At 37.0% G+C, this 13,772-nt stretch overlaps 1 protein-coding gene across 8 annotated transcripts in view; it reads right to left on the bottom strand.

Moving 5' to 3' along the window:
* LOC113230166 overlaps positions 1-13,772 on the bottom strand; it is a 52,616-nt gene that overhangs the window by 15,217 nt on the left and 23,627 nt on the right. For all 8 annotated transcript variants that reach the window (XR_003310461.1, XM_026463963.1, XM_026463966.1 and 5 more), the window contains 7 exons: positions 13,302-13,436; positions 12,611-12,662; positions 11,606-11,726; positions 3,818-3,985; positions 3,291-3,452; positions 1,751-1,873; positions 60-203 (listed from right to left, as the gene is read on the bottom strand). Coding sequence is in view for 7 of the 8 variants with exons in the window: in XM_026463963.1 (XP_026319748.1) it covers positions 60-203; positions 1,751-1,873; positions 3,291-3,452; positions 3,818-3,985; positions 11,606-11,726; positions 12,611-12,662; positions 13,302-13,436 (905 nt within the window). In the remaining variant the exon portion in view is untranslated. The remainder of the gene's footprint in view (positions 1-59; positions 204-1,750; positions 1,874-3,290; positions 3,453-3,817; positions 3,986-11,605; positions 11,727-12,610; positions 12,663-13,301; positions 13,437-13,772) is intronic.

The raw sequence follows: 13,772 nt of genomic DNA, 5'->3' as shown, positions 1-13,772 counted from the left end.
CGGAGACCAGTACATATTCTGGTCTGACTCAGTGGGGTAAATAGAGGTGCGCGTGTTACCTTAGCGATGGCATTGTTGATGGTCGACAGGACTTTCGGCTCCGCGCGCAGTTTGCACCACAGGTCTAGCACGCCCACCTCGTCACCTGAATCTAACGCGTCGATGCGCCGGCACTGCGGCGACACCATGCCCGGCCCCGCCACCTACAGGTGGGTGGTAAATTACGCCACGATGAAAAAATCACAGTGATCATCCGTCAAATAGTATCACAGTGACTTTTTACGAAGGAAGGATGTTCCAAAATCACGTAGGTTGTACCTCAGTTCCACTAACTCTTCCGTCACTCACATCACGGCACACGACGTATTTTTTTTTTTAGAAACAAAGTCATGCACCTCTCCGTTCTGTAGAGACTGGCGACTGCGCAATTAATTATAGTTCGCTTTTGTTTTTAAATTCTAATTTATGAATCAAGAAATAATTACATCAGTATTGTACAAAATTGATCCATAATAATAAACACGCCGCATGTTTTAATTAACGAATAACGCGACAAACCTGTAAAACTGTGAAGGTTATTGCGGATCAATTTTTCAATTATAATTAAACGTTTTCTTCAAAGCGAGTAATACAACGCCTATAAAGGTGGTTTTCCACCGGCGAGGCGAGGCGAGATGAGCCCTTCTTTTGTAGAAATGATCTAGATTGACGAGGATGGGCGATGCGAGAATAGAAATATTTATTAAATTGATGTAATATTGAACCGTAATGTGGCCTACATAGAGTAGGATTATACTCTGCAACGGAAATACGATTTCACGGTCTCGCGCGAGCTCGCGTGGCTGTTAATATCAATCGCACGTATGATTTGAGATTTAAAAAAGATGGCTTCATCTGATTCTTCTTCCGTTAACATATTTAATAAAATAATAATAATTTTCGGAACATGTTTCTTCAGCCGCGTATTTATCGCTAGACGAACTGAACAGCACTGAATCTTCACTTTCCACAATCATAGTGCGAGCCCACGCGAGATCGGAATTTTTGGTGGAAATAATAATTCTCGTCTCCTCGTCTTGTCTCCCTCGCCGGTGGAAAACCACCTTTATGCCAAAACCGTGTATCGTGATGTAATCGCAGTGATTTTTTTGTAACTGGAAAGTAGTCACGGTGATAGAAATGTAACGCTTTTTCTCATGTCTATGTCTTTTCGTATGTTGCTGTAGGTGGCGGCGCCACGCATTATGATCTCTGATTAAATTGTATAGCAAATTCGTACATTGCTGCCGACTTCAAGCAACTTCATCAGGCCATTAGCCACACGCGCCATCATTTATACCTACTTGCTTTAGGGCGAGGCCAGATTAACGTAACTTTGTGAGTTGCGTTATTTGAGCTGCGTAATTTATGCTGCATTCGGTTTAACAAAAAAGTCCAGTTTTTTCTACACGACGATGCAAAATGAGTTGTCTGCTGACTCACGCGGTAATTATACAATTGAATTTCGGTCGCACCGTGCAACGTTCTGGTGCGGGTAGAGGAAGGGGTTAAGGAGGTGGTCACTTTTGTATTGAACGCGCGTGAGTACAAACGTTTCTTGCTCCATTACACTATATGACACAAACACCCCGTACTATGTTCGTTTGGCGACCCAAACGAATTTCAGTCGAAGGTAAAGTACCTACGCGACTCAAAACTCGCATAATTACACTCGTCTGGCCTCACCCTTACTGAAAATACTGTAACTTACCAAAGCAAGTGATTTGTCGGCTCTTCTGTTGGCGTGTAGTAGGGCGTCTCGAAAAGGCATTGTACAGGTAGCGAATGGCACGTCTGGCTTGTTTATTTCACAAATCTTAATCGGCATTTCCTCCTGTCGAACAAGGTAGTGGAATTCGACAATGTCATCGTCCAGGATTACGTGACGACTTTCATGGCTCAGGGTTAGCGCTATGGGCGCTTGATGATGAAGTCCCGGTAGGACTAATTAGAAAACGAAATTTTCTAAATCGATTTTGTTGTGGGTCCTGTCGTTGCTTTGGTATTCAATTGATCGTCATCATCATATCAGCTGGAGGACGTCCACTGCTGAACATAGGCCTACCCCAAAGATTTCCAGACTAGCCGATCGGACGCGACGCATTCATCGGTTACCAGGTCATCCGTCTATGTAGTAGGGGGCCGACCCACTGAACGCCTTCAGTTTCGTGCTCTCCATTCATGAAATTTCTGCCCCAACGTTCGTCAGTTCTACGAGGTACGTGCCCTACTCAATGCCACTTCAACTTGCTCATTGTTTGAGCTAAGTCGGTGACTTTTCTTATTCTACGGATCTCATTTATGATTCCATCACGTAGAGAAATGCCGAGCATTGGTTTCTCTATAGCTCGTTGAGTGACTCGTTGCGCTTTTTTATGAGACTTAGTAATTGACCACGTCTCAGAGCTCTAGATCATCCCTGGCAACAGGAACTTATACATCCATTTTAATAACCTAAAATAATTTTCATAAGTGACACAGAACTAGTGTTGTAAAAAACTCGATTAAAGTTTACACGGCTCGGTGACCTAAATCACTCCAGAGTCCGAGTCGAGTCGGGCGCGAGTCATCGGAGCATGGACTCGAGTCTAAAAAGAACTCGCGACTACAAAGTCTTGAGTACGACATGCAGGGTTCAATTTTACCGAAGAGCTACCTATTGCCAACAAATGCAATAAAAAATAAGACTCAATATGGTGATTTAAAGAAAAGAAGATATTAATACGTAATTCTACTACTGTTTAACATACCACAACACCGCCCAACTAACTCGAGCGTGACTCGTTAGATAAACAGACTCGATTACTAATGTCGTAGGTACTCGATTCTATTCGGAAACTCGATATACTCGTAATACATCAAGCAGTGGAGTCTCTGTCTTTATGAGTCAAGTCTTGTGAATTGGAGTTGAGTCCTAAAATGTGGACTCCCGGACTCGAGTTTTTTAACAACACTGCATAGACGGTTCTATGACAGGGTCTACTCCCTTTCTCCGTCTAACATACGTCCGAAACAATTACGTCAAATAAGTAATACCGGACCAAATTAAAAACGCATGATGCGAATGACGCTTCACACTTGATATTCTTTTAATTTCGTCGAGTGTTATTATTTCGGACGGACGGTTGTAGACCCCCAGAACCGTCCTCGTGCAAGGACCTCCTCAAGTGGAAGCGCAAACTTTGACTCGGTAATCATTTCACTTGTCAAAACTGTAGTTTACCGCGACTATGGGACCAACTCATACTAACGTATTTCATGTAATGGAGGAAGTCATCGGTGAGCTTGACGTCATACTCGGTAGAGAAGTCGAAGTGCGTGACGCGGCCGGCGCGCATGCGTGTCATCGCCACGCTCTGGTCGAAGAACTGCCAAGTCAGCATCAGATGCATGTCGCGGGAGTTCATCACAGCCTGGTGTTCGACGTCATGATAAAAATCACAGAACCGCTAAAACGTTAGCTATATTTTCATAATTTATGTACTTGAGTGTATACCTAGAAGTACCTACCTACTGTTCAAAAAGTCATAATCAAGAACAGACTACAACACTCAATCAATTTAATATAATAACTTCTTTAAACAACACGATGGTTGGATATACTCAATTAGTTTAATATAATTACCTCATCAGACAACACAACTGTTTAACATACCGGATCACTTTAATATAAGTTCCTCATCACCCATCACGAATGGCTTAAGATACTAGATCAGTTTAATATAATTATCTCATTAAACAACACTATGGTTTTATATATCACTAATAATATTATTACCTCATCAGAAAACACGACGGTAAGAATATGTATGGTGAAATGGCATTTCGGAGCGATGGTATCACCGATTTGTTGTTTCCCTATTGATTTACGAAGCGCTATCGAGGGCCTTGGACTTAGGTAGACTGGTTGCTCTGTGTTCACCGACGTTGATGCTCGTTTTGGGCTCTGAAGGACATAATTTATGGAAAACTATGTAGTTGTTTTGCGTTATGCCCGTAGGATTGCAAAAACTCCTTCAGAATTACTGCAAAAGCTCTAGTAAAAAAATAGATTAGAATTAACGGTCGGACTATAGATACCTCACCAAAGGAATTTAATACATCAGGAAGAATTTCACGCCAAAGCAATCATCATCCTAGGTTTTCACAATTGTTACAAACTGGAAATAAAACTATTTTTTGCGGATCTACCGCTTCGACACTACTGGTTTAGATCATAGTTATCCTAATGTGAGGTGACGACTACAAACGTTTTCCAAAGATGTGACCCTGCATATTGAGGTTTTAAGAGATTTTAGCGAACTTTTGTAGAAGCAGAAATTATTTCGAAATAAAAAAAAAGTCGCAGTGTCCGAAAATTTTACCCCTGTGGTTTATAATAATAGGGGTTAAAGTATGAAATTGCCGATTTGTACTGAAAATCTAAATTGTTTATTTTTTAAATTTTTAACAAATTTATTTAATCAAAATAGTTGCCATTATTATCTATACATTGCTGCCATCTAATGGGAAGGTTATTAATGCCTTTGCGATAGAACTCCGACGATCTAGACTGCACAAACTGTGTGAAAGCATTTTGTACTGCCTCCTGGGAAGAAAACTTCTTGTCACGTAGATAATAGTCCAAATCACGAAAAAAATGGTAGTCCGTTGGAGCAAGGTCTGGTGAATACGGAGGATGACGAATGGTTTCTAACTGCAGTTCCTGAAGGGTCAAAATGGTTTCTCGTGCTGTGTGAGGTCTCGCGTTGTCGTGGAGCAATAATGGTGAAGATCGATTCATGAGTCGGGGCTGTTTTACTGCTAGTTTTGTCAACATGGTTCGGAGTTCGGCACAATAGACATCTGCCGTTATTGCTTGACCAGATCGGAGAAAACTATAGTGAATAACACCATGCTGAGACCACCAAACAGTTACCATTACCTTTTTATTGGTAAGTTTTGCTTTAGGACACTGTTGTGGCATTTGACCTGGGGTCAGCCATTGCATTTTTCTTTTCCGGCTATCATAAAGAATCCACTTTTCATCACATGTTACAATTCGATCCAATATTCCTTCATTTCTGTACCGGTTCAACAAGGCAACACAAGTTTCAACACGCGTTTCTTTCTGCAGATCAGTCAAATCATGAGGCACCCATTTTTCGTATTTTTTTATTTTATTGATTTGACGCAAGTGAGTCAATATTGTGGGTAAGGTAACGTTAAACCATGCCGCTAATTCCTGGGTAGTTTGACTAGGATCGGCTTCCACTATCTCTCTTAATTCATCGTTATTCACCTGTGTGGGCGGTCTTCCTCGTGACTCGTTCTTTAACTCGAAATTTCCATCACGAAAGCGTTTAAACCAAAATCGCACGGTCCATTAGTAGACCCCTCTCCAAACGCAGCATTGATATTGCGGGCTGTTTCTGCCGCGTTAGTTCCGCGTCGGAACTCGTATTCAAAAATCACTCGAATTTTCGCAGTATCCATCTTTCTTGTCTAAATTGAATAACAAAAACAATTGAAAGTCGATATTCAAATGTTTCAAATTTAAAAAAAAAATCACAGAAACCATTTGAAAAAAGTTTCATTCGAAAACCTCAAACCATGAAGATTCTATGAAAACTCAAAGAACCTATTGCAATAAAACGGCAATTTCATACTTTAACCCCTAATATTATACAACAGACAATAAATATGGTATATGACACACATACTTATATAAATAAAACCAATTACGTAAAACAATAACAATTCAAATAATAAGTATCTTTATTATCTTCTAAAACATACAGGTAAGAGCAACGTCACACGGGCGCTGCGTCGTCGCAACGCTATGATTTCAATTCAACGTACTAAGTTGCTTGCACTAAGTGGCGCGCCATTTCAACGCACCGCGTGGCCTATCGTTCTGGGACCTTAGTGTAAATGTTCACATCTGGACTCTTAACTATCGCATTTGCGTTAAGATTTTAATTTAAACCTTATAAATATATTATTAAGATCCAAATAATAATCTTATCCCAAACGCGGTAGTTAAGTCTGAATGATCACAAATTTACACTCAGGCCTGTTATATGTAATATTTATGTAATATATGTAATATTTTTATGTAGTACAACACAACGTCACAACGCAACGGCGTCACACACAACGCAACGCAACGGTGTCAGAACGCCGACGCAACGCACCGTGTGGCGTCGCTCTTAATGCTCGAATATAGATCTTGATGTGGGACACAGATAACCAAGCTAGGCAAATTCTGTACTTCTAGCTTCCCCTCTCGGTAAATGTATAAGGCAGTAAAAACTTAACAAAAACATACACATTTAATACTAAATGAAAAAATAGATTTGATACTAGATGAAAAAATAAATTTGATACATAATGAAAAAATGAATTTGATACTAAATGAAAAAATAAATTCGATACTAAATGAAAAAATGTGGTATAATGTCATGTCGGACTGACAATAAAACTACTATGAAAAAATTTCAAAGTTTAATCCCATAATTTTGTTGTTGTTAATTAGTGTCTAAATAAGTTTATTTACATTACAAAAGTAACAATACTGTATTTCAACTACCTATAGATTTACTATAGTAATCGATACTGTTCGTTTATGTGCGAGAGATGCAATGAGCGGTGGTTATTATTTTAGTACATACATTTGTACATTTTACGCCTTTTTCCCACGACTCTGGCTGACCGTTCGCCGATGAGGCGAACGCACCAACGCTTTCATATAAGCTCGTCGGTTAAAGGTACTCTTGACCTGGGCCCCAATCTGCTATCCATTGTAAATAAGTCCATTGGGACTCCACTGAGATCATATTACAATTATGATAATATTTGTTATTCTACTAAAATCAAGTTGCAATGGTAGTAGAGTCTCAATAGTGTCAGTGATGATATTCTTTCATTGAATCACTAACGATCGATGTTGCCTCACTAAAACTACCATGGAAATTACTATAAAATAACTTATAGTCCTTTTTTTGAAGGCGGAGTAAAATGACATTTGTAGGGTTGTCAGTTTTCATAAAATTTTAAGTAGTTATGTCATTGACTTACAAATAGATGGACGTCGGGCCCGCGCTAAAAAGTGTCCGATACAGGGCGTTAAAATCGTATACAGAGCGTCAATCAAGCTTTAGTCTTCGTTTGTTCGACTAACAGCGCGCTTGTCAATGATGCCGTATTGTGTGGTAAAATCTTGTAAAAATTACTCAACTAAAGTGAAAAAACAGGATGGTCTATCATATTTTCAGTAAGTACTACATTGTGTTATCATAGTTATCATTTAAAAGTGTGATTTTATGTGCTAGTATATATAGTATTTAATTTATATTTAAATTAATCGTAAATATAAATTACAAAAGCAATCAAAATAATCAAATAGCTAACTGTCTCTTTCCGACTCATTGCTTGCGTAAAAGACTGAACGAGACCCATCACGTCAATTTCAATTGTTTGAAACACAAGCGTTTGAAATATTTAGAACAAAAAATTCATAGAGTCGCTTTGATGCTAATGTTATTATTAAAATGTTTTTTAATAGTTACATGTTAGTAATACTTTCAAATATTGTTGTACTCTTTCTAAGGCTCGGGTTTCTTGCAATTTAAATTGGTTGACTTGGGACATTTTTTTCGTGGTTTTTGTATTAGACCCGTCATCCATTTATTTGTAAGTCAATGAGTTATGTAGTTGTTGTCGATAGTTTTATCGATACATTGTGAAAAAAATTAAAATTTTGCCAAAATAACTGAATGAATGTTACGACGTTCCAATAATAATAATAATAATTATTAATTGCGTTATTGCTTTCTGTAACACAATAAATTTTGGCAATATTAATGAAAACAGTTCCGAAGTTCGCGGTGTTAAAATTTTCCGCTAATCACCTCTTCTCTTACTAGAGTTTGTAACAATAGTTCCAAATGTTTACCACTAGATGGCATTGCAACGCAATTTCTGAATCCCGGTGTTAAAATTAAAGTAAATAACCTGTCACCAGAATTTTGTATGAAATTGATCGATTCAACGATTGCATTTCTCCGGTTATCCTCACTACTAAGCGGAAGCATCTCGAACTAGCGCCTATCTTTTGGGACAGGCTACGAGAACACCTCTAAGAGGTTTTTTGTAATATTCGCACCCACCGGGACGTGTTGCGGAATCTGTGCCGCGCTGGAATCCAACGGGACGAATCCCTTTTATAATCCCTTTTATTGGACACCCTTGTATTGTTAGCTGTTGTACAATAAACCAAATCTTCTTCACCAAATTTCGCCGTTTGATTCCTAGACGTAGTAACGGGGCACGAGCTAGCTGAGCGAATCTCTACCACCCTGTACACCCCCTCCTACTACCCTTCTTTATTTTTATTTTCACAGTTGGCCTACTAGTATCGAGACTAATATTTATTCATATACATTTTAACATAACCGGATTTGATCTATATTGAATTAAAATGAAAAACTTCAAAATACGTCTCTTTTTATTTTTCATAAACATAGTTCTAAATACAGTGTATGTACGTATGAACTTAGAAAAATTGAAAATTCAAATGAACTTGTGCTCAGTAATTGAATGAATAATGGGTCGAGGAAGATTCAAATGAAACAAGTACGGCTATTTATTCCATAAGCGTGACCAATATTCAGTCGATAGTCGATAGAACATTCATCGATAGCAATCACTAGTCGCTCGCAAGCGGGCAACACTTTTGCACAATGAAGTGTCATTTTGCTCCGTCTTCAAAAAAGAGACATAATTTTTATCTCGTCAGCAATTTAGTTTTCAAATAAAAGGTGTTTTTTTATGTCAAATAATTAGTTGTGTCATCGATTCTCCCTTAAGAGTAGAATACCAAAAATTGCAATGGTACGTGAACAGTAGCTCTATCGCTAGTCAATGACAAGCTCTTATCTTTTAGAAAAATACCAAACGTACAAAATCCTGATATTGACACTCTTGGGGCCCAGAAATTTTACATATTTAAAGTTTACTTAATATTAAGATAGAGGAAAAATATCCACTACTGGATGGAAGTCAAAAATATTAAATCAAGGAAGCATATTTACCTGCAATTTATCGCACCCTCAATAAAAATAAGTTATGACCTACATTTATTTATCTCATGAGTTTGGACGTAATTTGTGGTTGTCTATGCGTGTGTCCATGGCACCCGCGATACAGAGTTTGCCTAATGCGGGGCTATGTTGAGTGTGTGCGTTATAGATATATATATAGATATATATACATAATATATATATATATCTCTCTCTATCTAGACTATTACATATTATGTATACATTGGCAGAAGCTTGTCTATTTATAGACCTAATCTACGAAATTAAAATCTAATATATAGTTTTCTTTATCATCTTCTAAGGCATTATTTACATCTGAGACGTTATTTTCAATTGTTTTGATTACTTACACTGCCTTCTGTTATGCAATACTATTTAAGTTTAGTTTACATTTATCATTTACAACATTTATGTATTTAGATTCGTAAAGCTTAGCATATCGCATCATCTTTGTTAACTTGTATAATTAGTATAATTAACTTAGCTTTTGTAACTTAGAAATTAATCGTTTGTTACATACAACTAAAAGATAACGGAAGAGCGGGACTTTCTGTCACAAGTGGATGACACCTACTAGGAAGTCCCAACCTTGTGTAAAAACAGCTTAAAAAAATGAAATAAACTTTTTTCATCTTCATTTTCATTTTCATTTTTCATTTTCAATACTTTACACGATTTTTGTAGCAAACTTTTCATTAAAAATATATAATTCATTTTCAATAAAAAGGCATTCTTTCTAGTACAATTGCAATAGCACATTTTTCCCAAAAGCTCTTTAAAAATTTCACCCTGTAGACGCATGTTTTGTCATCATATTCATATTTTTTAAATATTTCTTTAACTACCAGTTGTTGAGAAAAAAAATAAAGAGTAAAATTTAGTTACAAAAGGCCCGCCCAGGAATTTGTCAACTGTATGACGTACTTTTCCTGAATAAAAACCGATATTACGTTTGATAAATTAATCAGTGTCAAGTTTTTGTTAGTTTAATGGCCTTGGGTGCGTGCAATTTATAAATTTTCTACTCATTATTCCAAAGTTATTGTTAGTTATTGTTTTATTGTTAAATGTTTTTCAACTATAAATAATTATTAGATAATTAAATTATATATTGTACATAATAACTGAAAATACACAAATATAAATAATTTTAGTATCGATTTTTCTTGTTAGTCAGGACCAACGAGTGGCGCTTAAACATTTGAAATGAACTTGTTTAAATTATTAAATTTAAATAGAAAAACATTATTAAAAAAAAATTGTTGTGATATATGTTTGACCTATCTTTGATTTGGATGAACAGGACATCAACTCAAAAATTTGGACTTTTTACTTTAAAATGCAGTGTTTTTTTTAATAAAAAAACGAGATCTTTCTAATGAACAAGGTCTTATAATGATTGGACGTGAAATGGCGCTGGAGGTAGGGTAGTATCTCTATATATCTAGTTTGCACGTTTTGGCCCCAAATATTGAACAACACAATCGTATTCAGTATTACACACGAAGCTGTAGTAGTCATGATGTCGTTGTTCGTTTAACAGGGTATTAAAATTAAAACACAGCATATGTTCATTATAAGGTAAATGTATTTTAAAATATTTATTTCTAAAACGAAGACGAACATTTCAAGGTAATACCATGTTTGGGATATTATTTTCATTGAATTGTTATGGTAATCTATTAGTATAGAGTAATTTTTGGAGATACTACTGTATTCGTTATAATTATCAATACAAAGATCGAACACTCAGAAAAAAATCCTTCGGTCCGGCAGGATTCGAACCTACTTCTTCTAGCATACCGTGTCAGACGCTATACCAACTAAGCCACGGACTGAACTAGCGGACCTCACGATTTTTTTTACGGGTCGTGTTTTTGTATTTGGTTTCTCAACGACTTTTTAGCCGTAGCACTGTCTATGTAAATAACATCTCTAGCCGGGACTGGTAGCTGTAAATCTAACTGGGTGACGAAATATCCTAGATTTCTGAGTGTTCGATCTTTGTATTAATAATTATTGATCGAATTGAATATTATTCCTCCTTTCATCAAAAAGTATTAAGCATTATTTTATTTTCAAAAGGGTAATATTGTAGACCTCTCTGAATAATTTCAGGGTTTTGTCAAAACTACGGAACCGAATAAGAATATAAAGTATTCGAAAGTACTGTGCAATGTGTAGGCTTTAAACACATATAGGTGAGGAGAATCAAATATCAATAGCAGCTGAAATAATACTAGAATAAAGTTTAAAATTTCTCTGCTTAAAAATTGTGTTTTTTGAGACAATACCCTGTTCATCTGGACCAACGATACATTCCATTTGTCATAAAAATATATGTGAAAAAAGTTACTACTGTCAATTGTTGCAAACGCCAACACTATTTACTACATCGTTGATATTGTATTCTACGTTGTTGACAACTTCTGCTAAATTATGTATGACCTGATTATCTACGTGATAAAAGGCCAATGCATCACCTCTTGTGACTGTGTGGTCTGCATTAACAACTGCCGACACTTCACCAGCTCCTCGCTGATGGCTGCTAATGTTTGTTCCATCTTCGAAGTTGGTGTCTGTGTAGGGTGTTGTATGAAGTCTCTGTGGTAATGAAAACAGGTGTGCTTTAGGTACATCGACCATGGCTGTAATAAAAAAAAGACCAGAGAGTATCATTTGGGGCATTATGTCAAGTTAGTCTGCATGCAATCATACTATCATACGTGCAAGTGTGATGAAATTATTGTATTTTCACGGGCTGTACGTGAATTACGAACTCGCACCGAAAGCCGTCTTCGACTTCGGACTTCTAATAGGGTCTCGGTCGTAATACCTTATTTACAGCCCTAATACACAAGGTACTATTATTTGACATAATAATAATACAACATGCATAGTGTACAGTAAGTATCAAAGAATCAGAACATATATCAACTGCCTCCGTGGCCGAACGGTTACCATGCCGGACTGCCACGCAGAGGTCCCAGGTTCGATTCCCGGGTCGGGAGAAATATTTGTATGGCCTACATTAATTTCTCTCGTGAGTTTGGGTGTAATTTGTGGTTGTCTATCTGTGTGTCCATGGCACCCGCGACACAGGGTTTCCCTAGTGCGGGGCTAAGTTGAGTGTGTGCGTTATTTATTTATTTGTGACAGTTGGTAATTTTTGGTTACAGTTGGTTTCTATCACGAGAACTTGTAAGACATCTGCAGTGCTCGAAACCCGTTTTACCGATGCATTTGCTTTCATTTACACATACATACACACATTTATTACAAGTACTCTAACAGAATTCGATGTAGATTAAATGTCGATAAACAAAAATTAACCATTTAATCAATTCAACTTAAAAAAGGAAAACCTGTCTATAATTATCAACAATACTTCCAATGGCATAGTAAAATGCCATACAATACAATTTTTAACGTTATTTTATGTACATCAGGGCCAGTTAGAAGGTGCAAAAAATTCAAGTTATACTTACGGTTTGACTTCAACGGACGCGTGACGAACTTGCTTGTCCTTTCTCGACCGAACTGTAACAATGGTTTTATTGTTTAACTAGATTAATAGCGACCAAAATACACGCAATGCGTTTCCATTACTTTATTTGCCGTGAGATGACAAAAAAAAAAGCTGCATCATGAATAACCCAAAACGTTTTACAAATTTAATCTTTAGTAATAACTTCGTAGCATTTTGCTGCGTAGCAAGTTGCTTTGATGTAAGAATTTCTAGTTAAATAGCAAAATGGATTGCCTGAAACAAAAACTAACAATGTACTTGGTCATAAGTAACGCATTTGCATATTGGTAATTTTCGAGATATTCAATAAAATAAATGACGCACACACAGCCTCGCACTAGGGAAACCCTGTGTCGGGAACACACATTATAGGCAACCGCAAATTACACTCAGCCTCACAAGAAAAATAAATGTAGGCCACACAAATATTTCTAACATACATGCAATACAATATAACAATAATATAAACTAAATAACTAATCTACACGTATTGGACTTGTCGGCGACTCGAATCGTCGATATATGACACTCTTCGGCCAAAATTCTTCCTTCATGAAGATTAACTCCCGAATTTAAAATAATGTGAAGTTAAAATCAGTGTATAGCTTTGTCTATGTCACGCTACTGTATCAAAGGTTTCCACTACTCACATCGCTGCGGCAGTTCTCCTTCACTAAGCGTGCCGAAGTCGGAAGTGGGTGTGCTGTATGAGTCTGTGTACGTAGTCGTTTGTTTGTCCTCGCCCAGCGAGCAACGACGTTTGGACGTGTACGACGGTACGCACGCTGTAGTGAAATTAAAATAAATGTACCACAGAATGTATATCGTTCAGTACCATGCTGTAACAAAGATTAGGCAAAGTTTTCAGAGCTATGTATTTTCGAAATAGGACGTCATACATTGAGCTGTAGCATAGTATAAAAAGATAAGTAATTAACTGCCTCCGTGGCCTAACCGTTACCATAACTCGTCAACCACGCAGAGTTCCCAGGTTCTCTGTTATTTATACTATGCTAGCATTGATAAAAAAATTAAAAGATATAATTATTAATACTAACAAAGATCGAACATCATCATAATCATCACCATCATATCAGCCGGAAGACGTCAACTGCTGAACA

This window comes from Hyposmocoma kahamanoa, unplaced genomic scaffold (genome assembly GCF_003589595.1).
Source record: "Hyposmocoma kahamanoa isolate Upper Pololo Valley unplaced genomic scaffold, ASM358959v1 63, whole genome shotgun sequence".
NCBI lineage: Eukaryota > Metazoa > Arthropoda > Insecta > Lepidoptera > Cosmopterigidae > Hyposmocoma > Hyposmocoma kahamanoa.
This window is presented reverse-complemented; position numbering and strand designations above follow the sequence as displayed.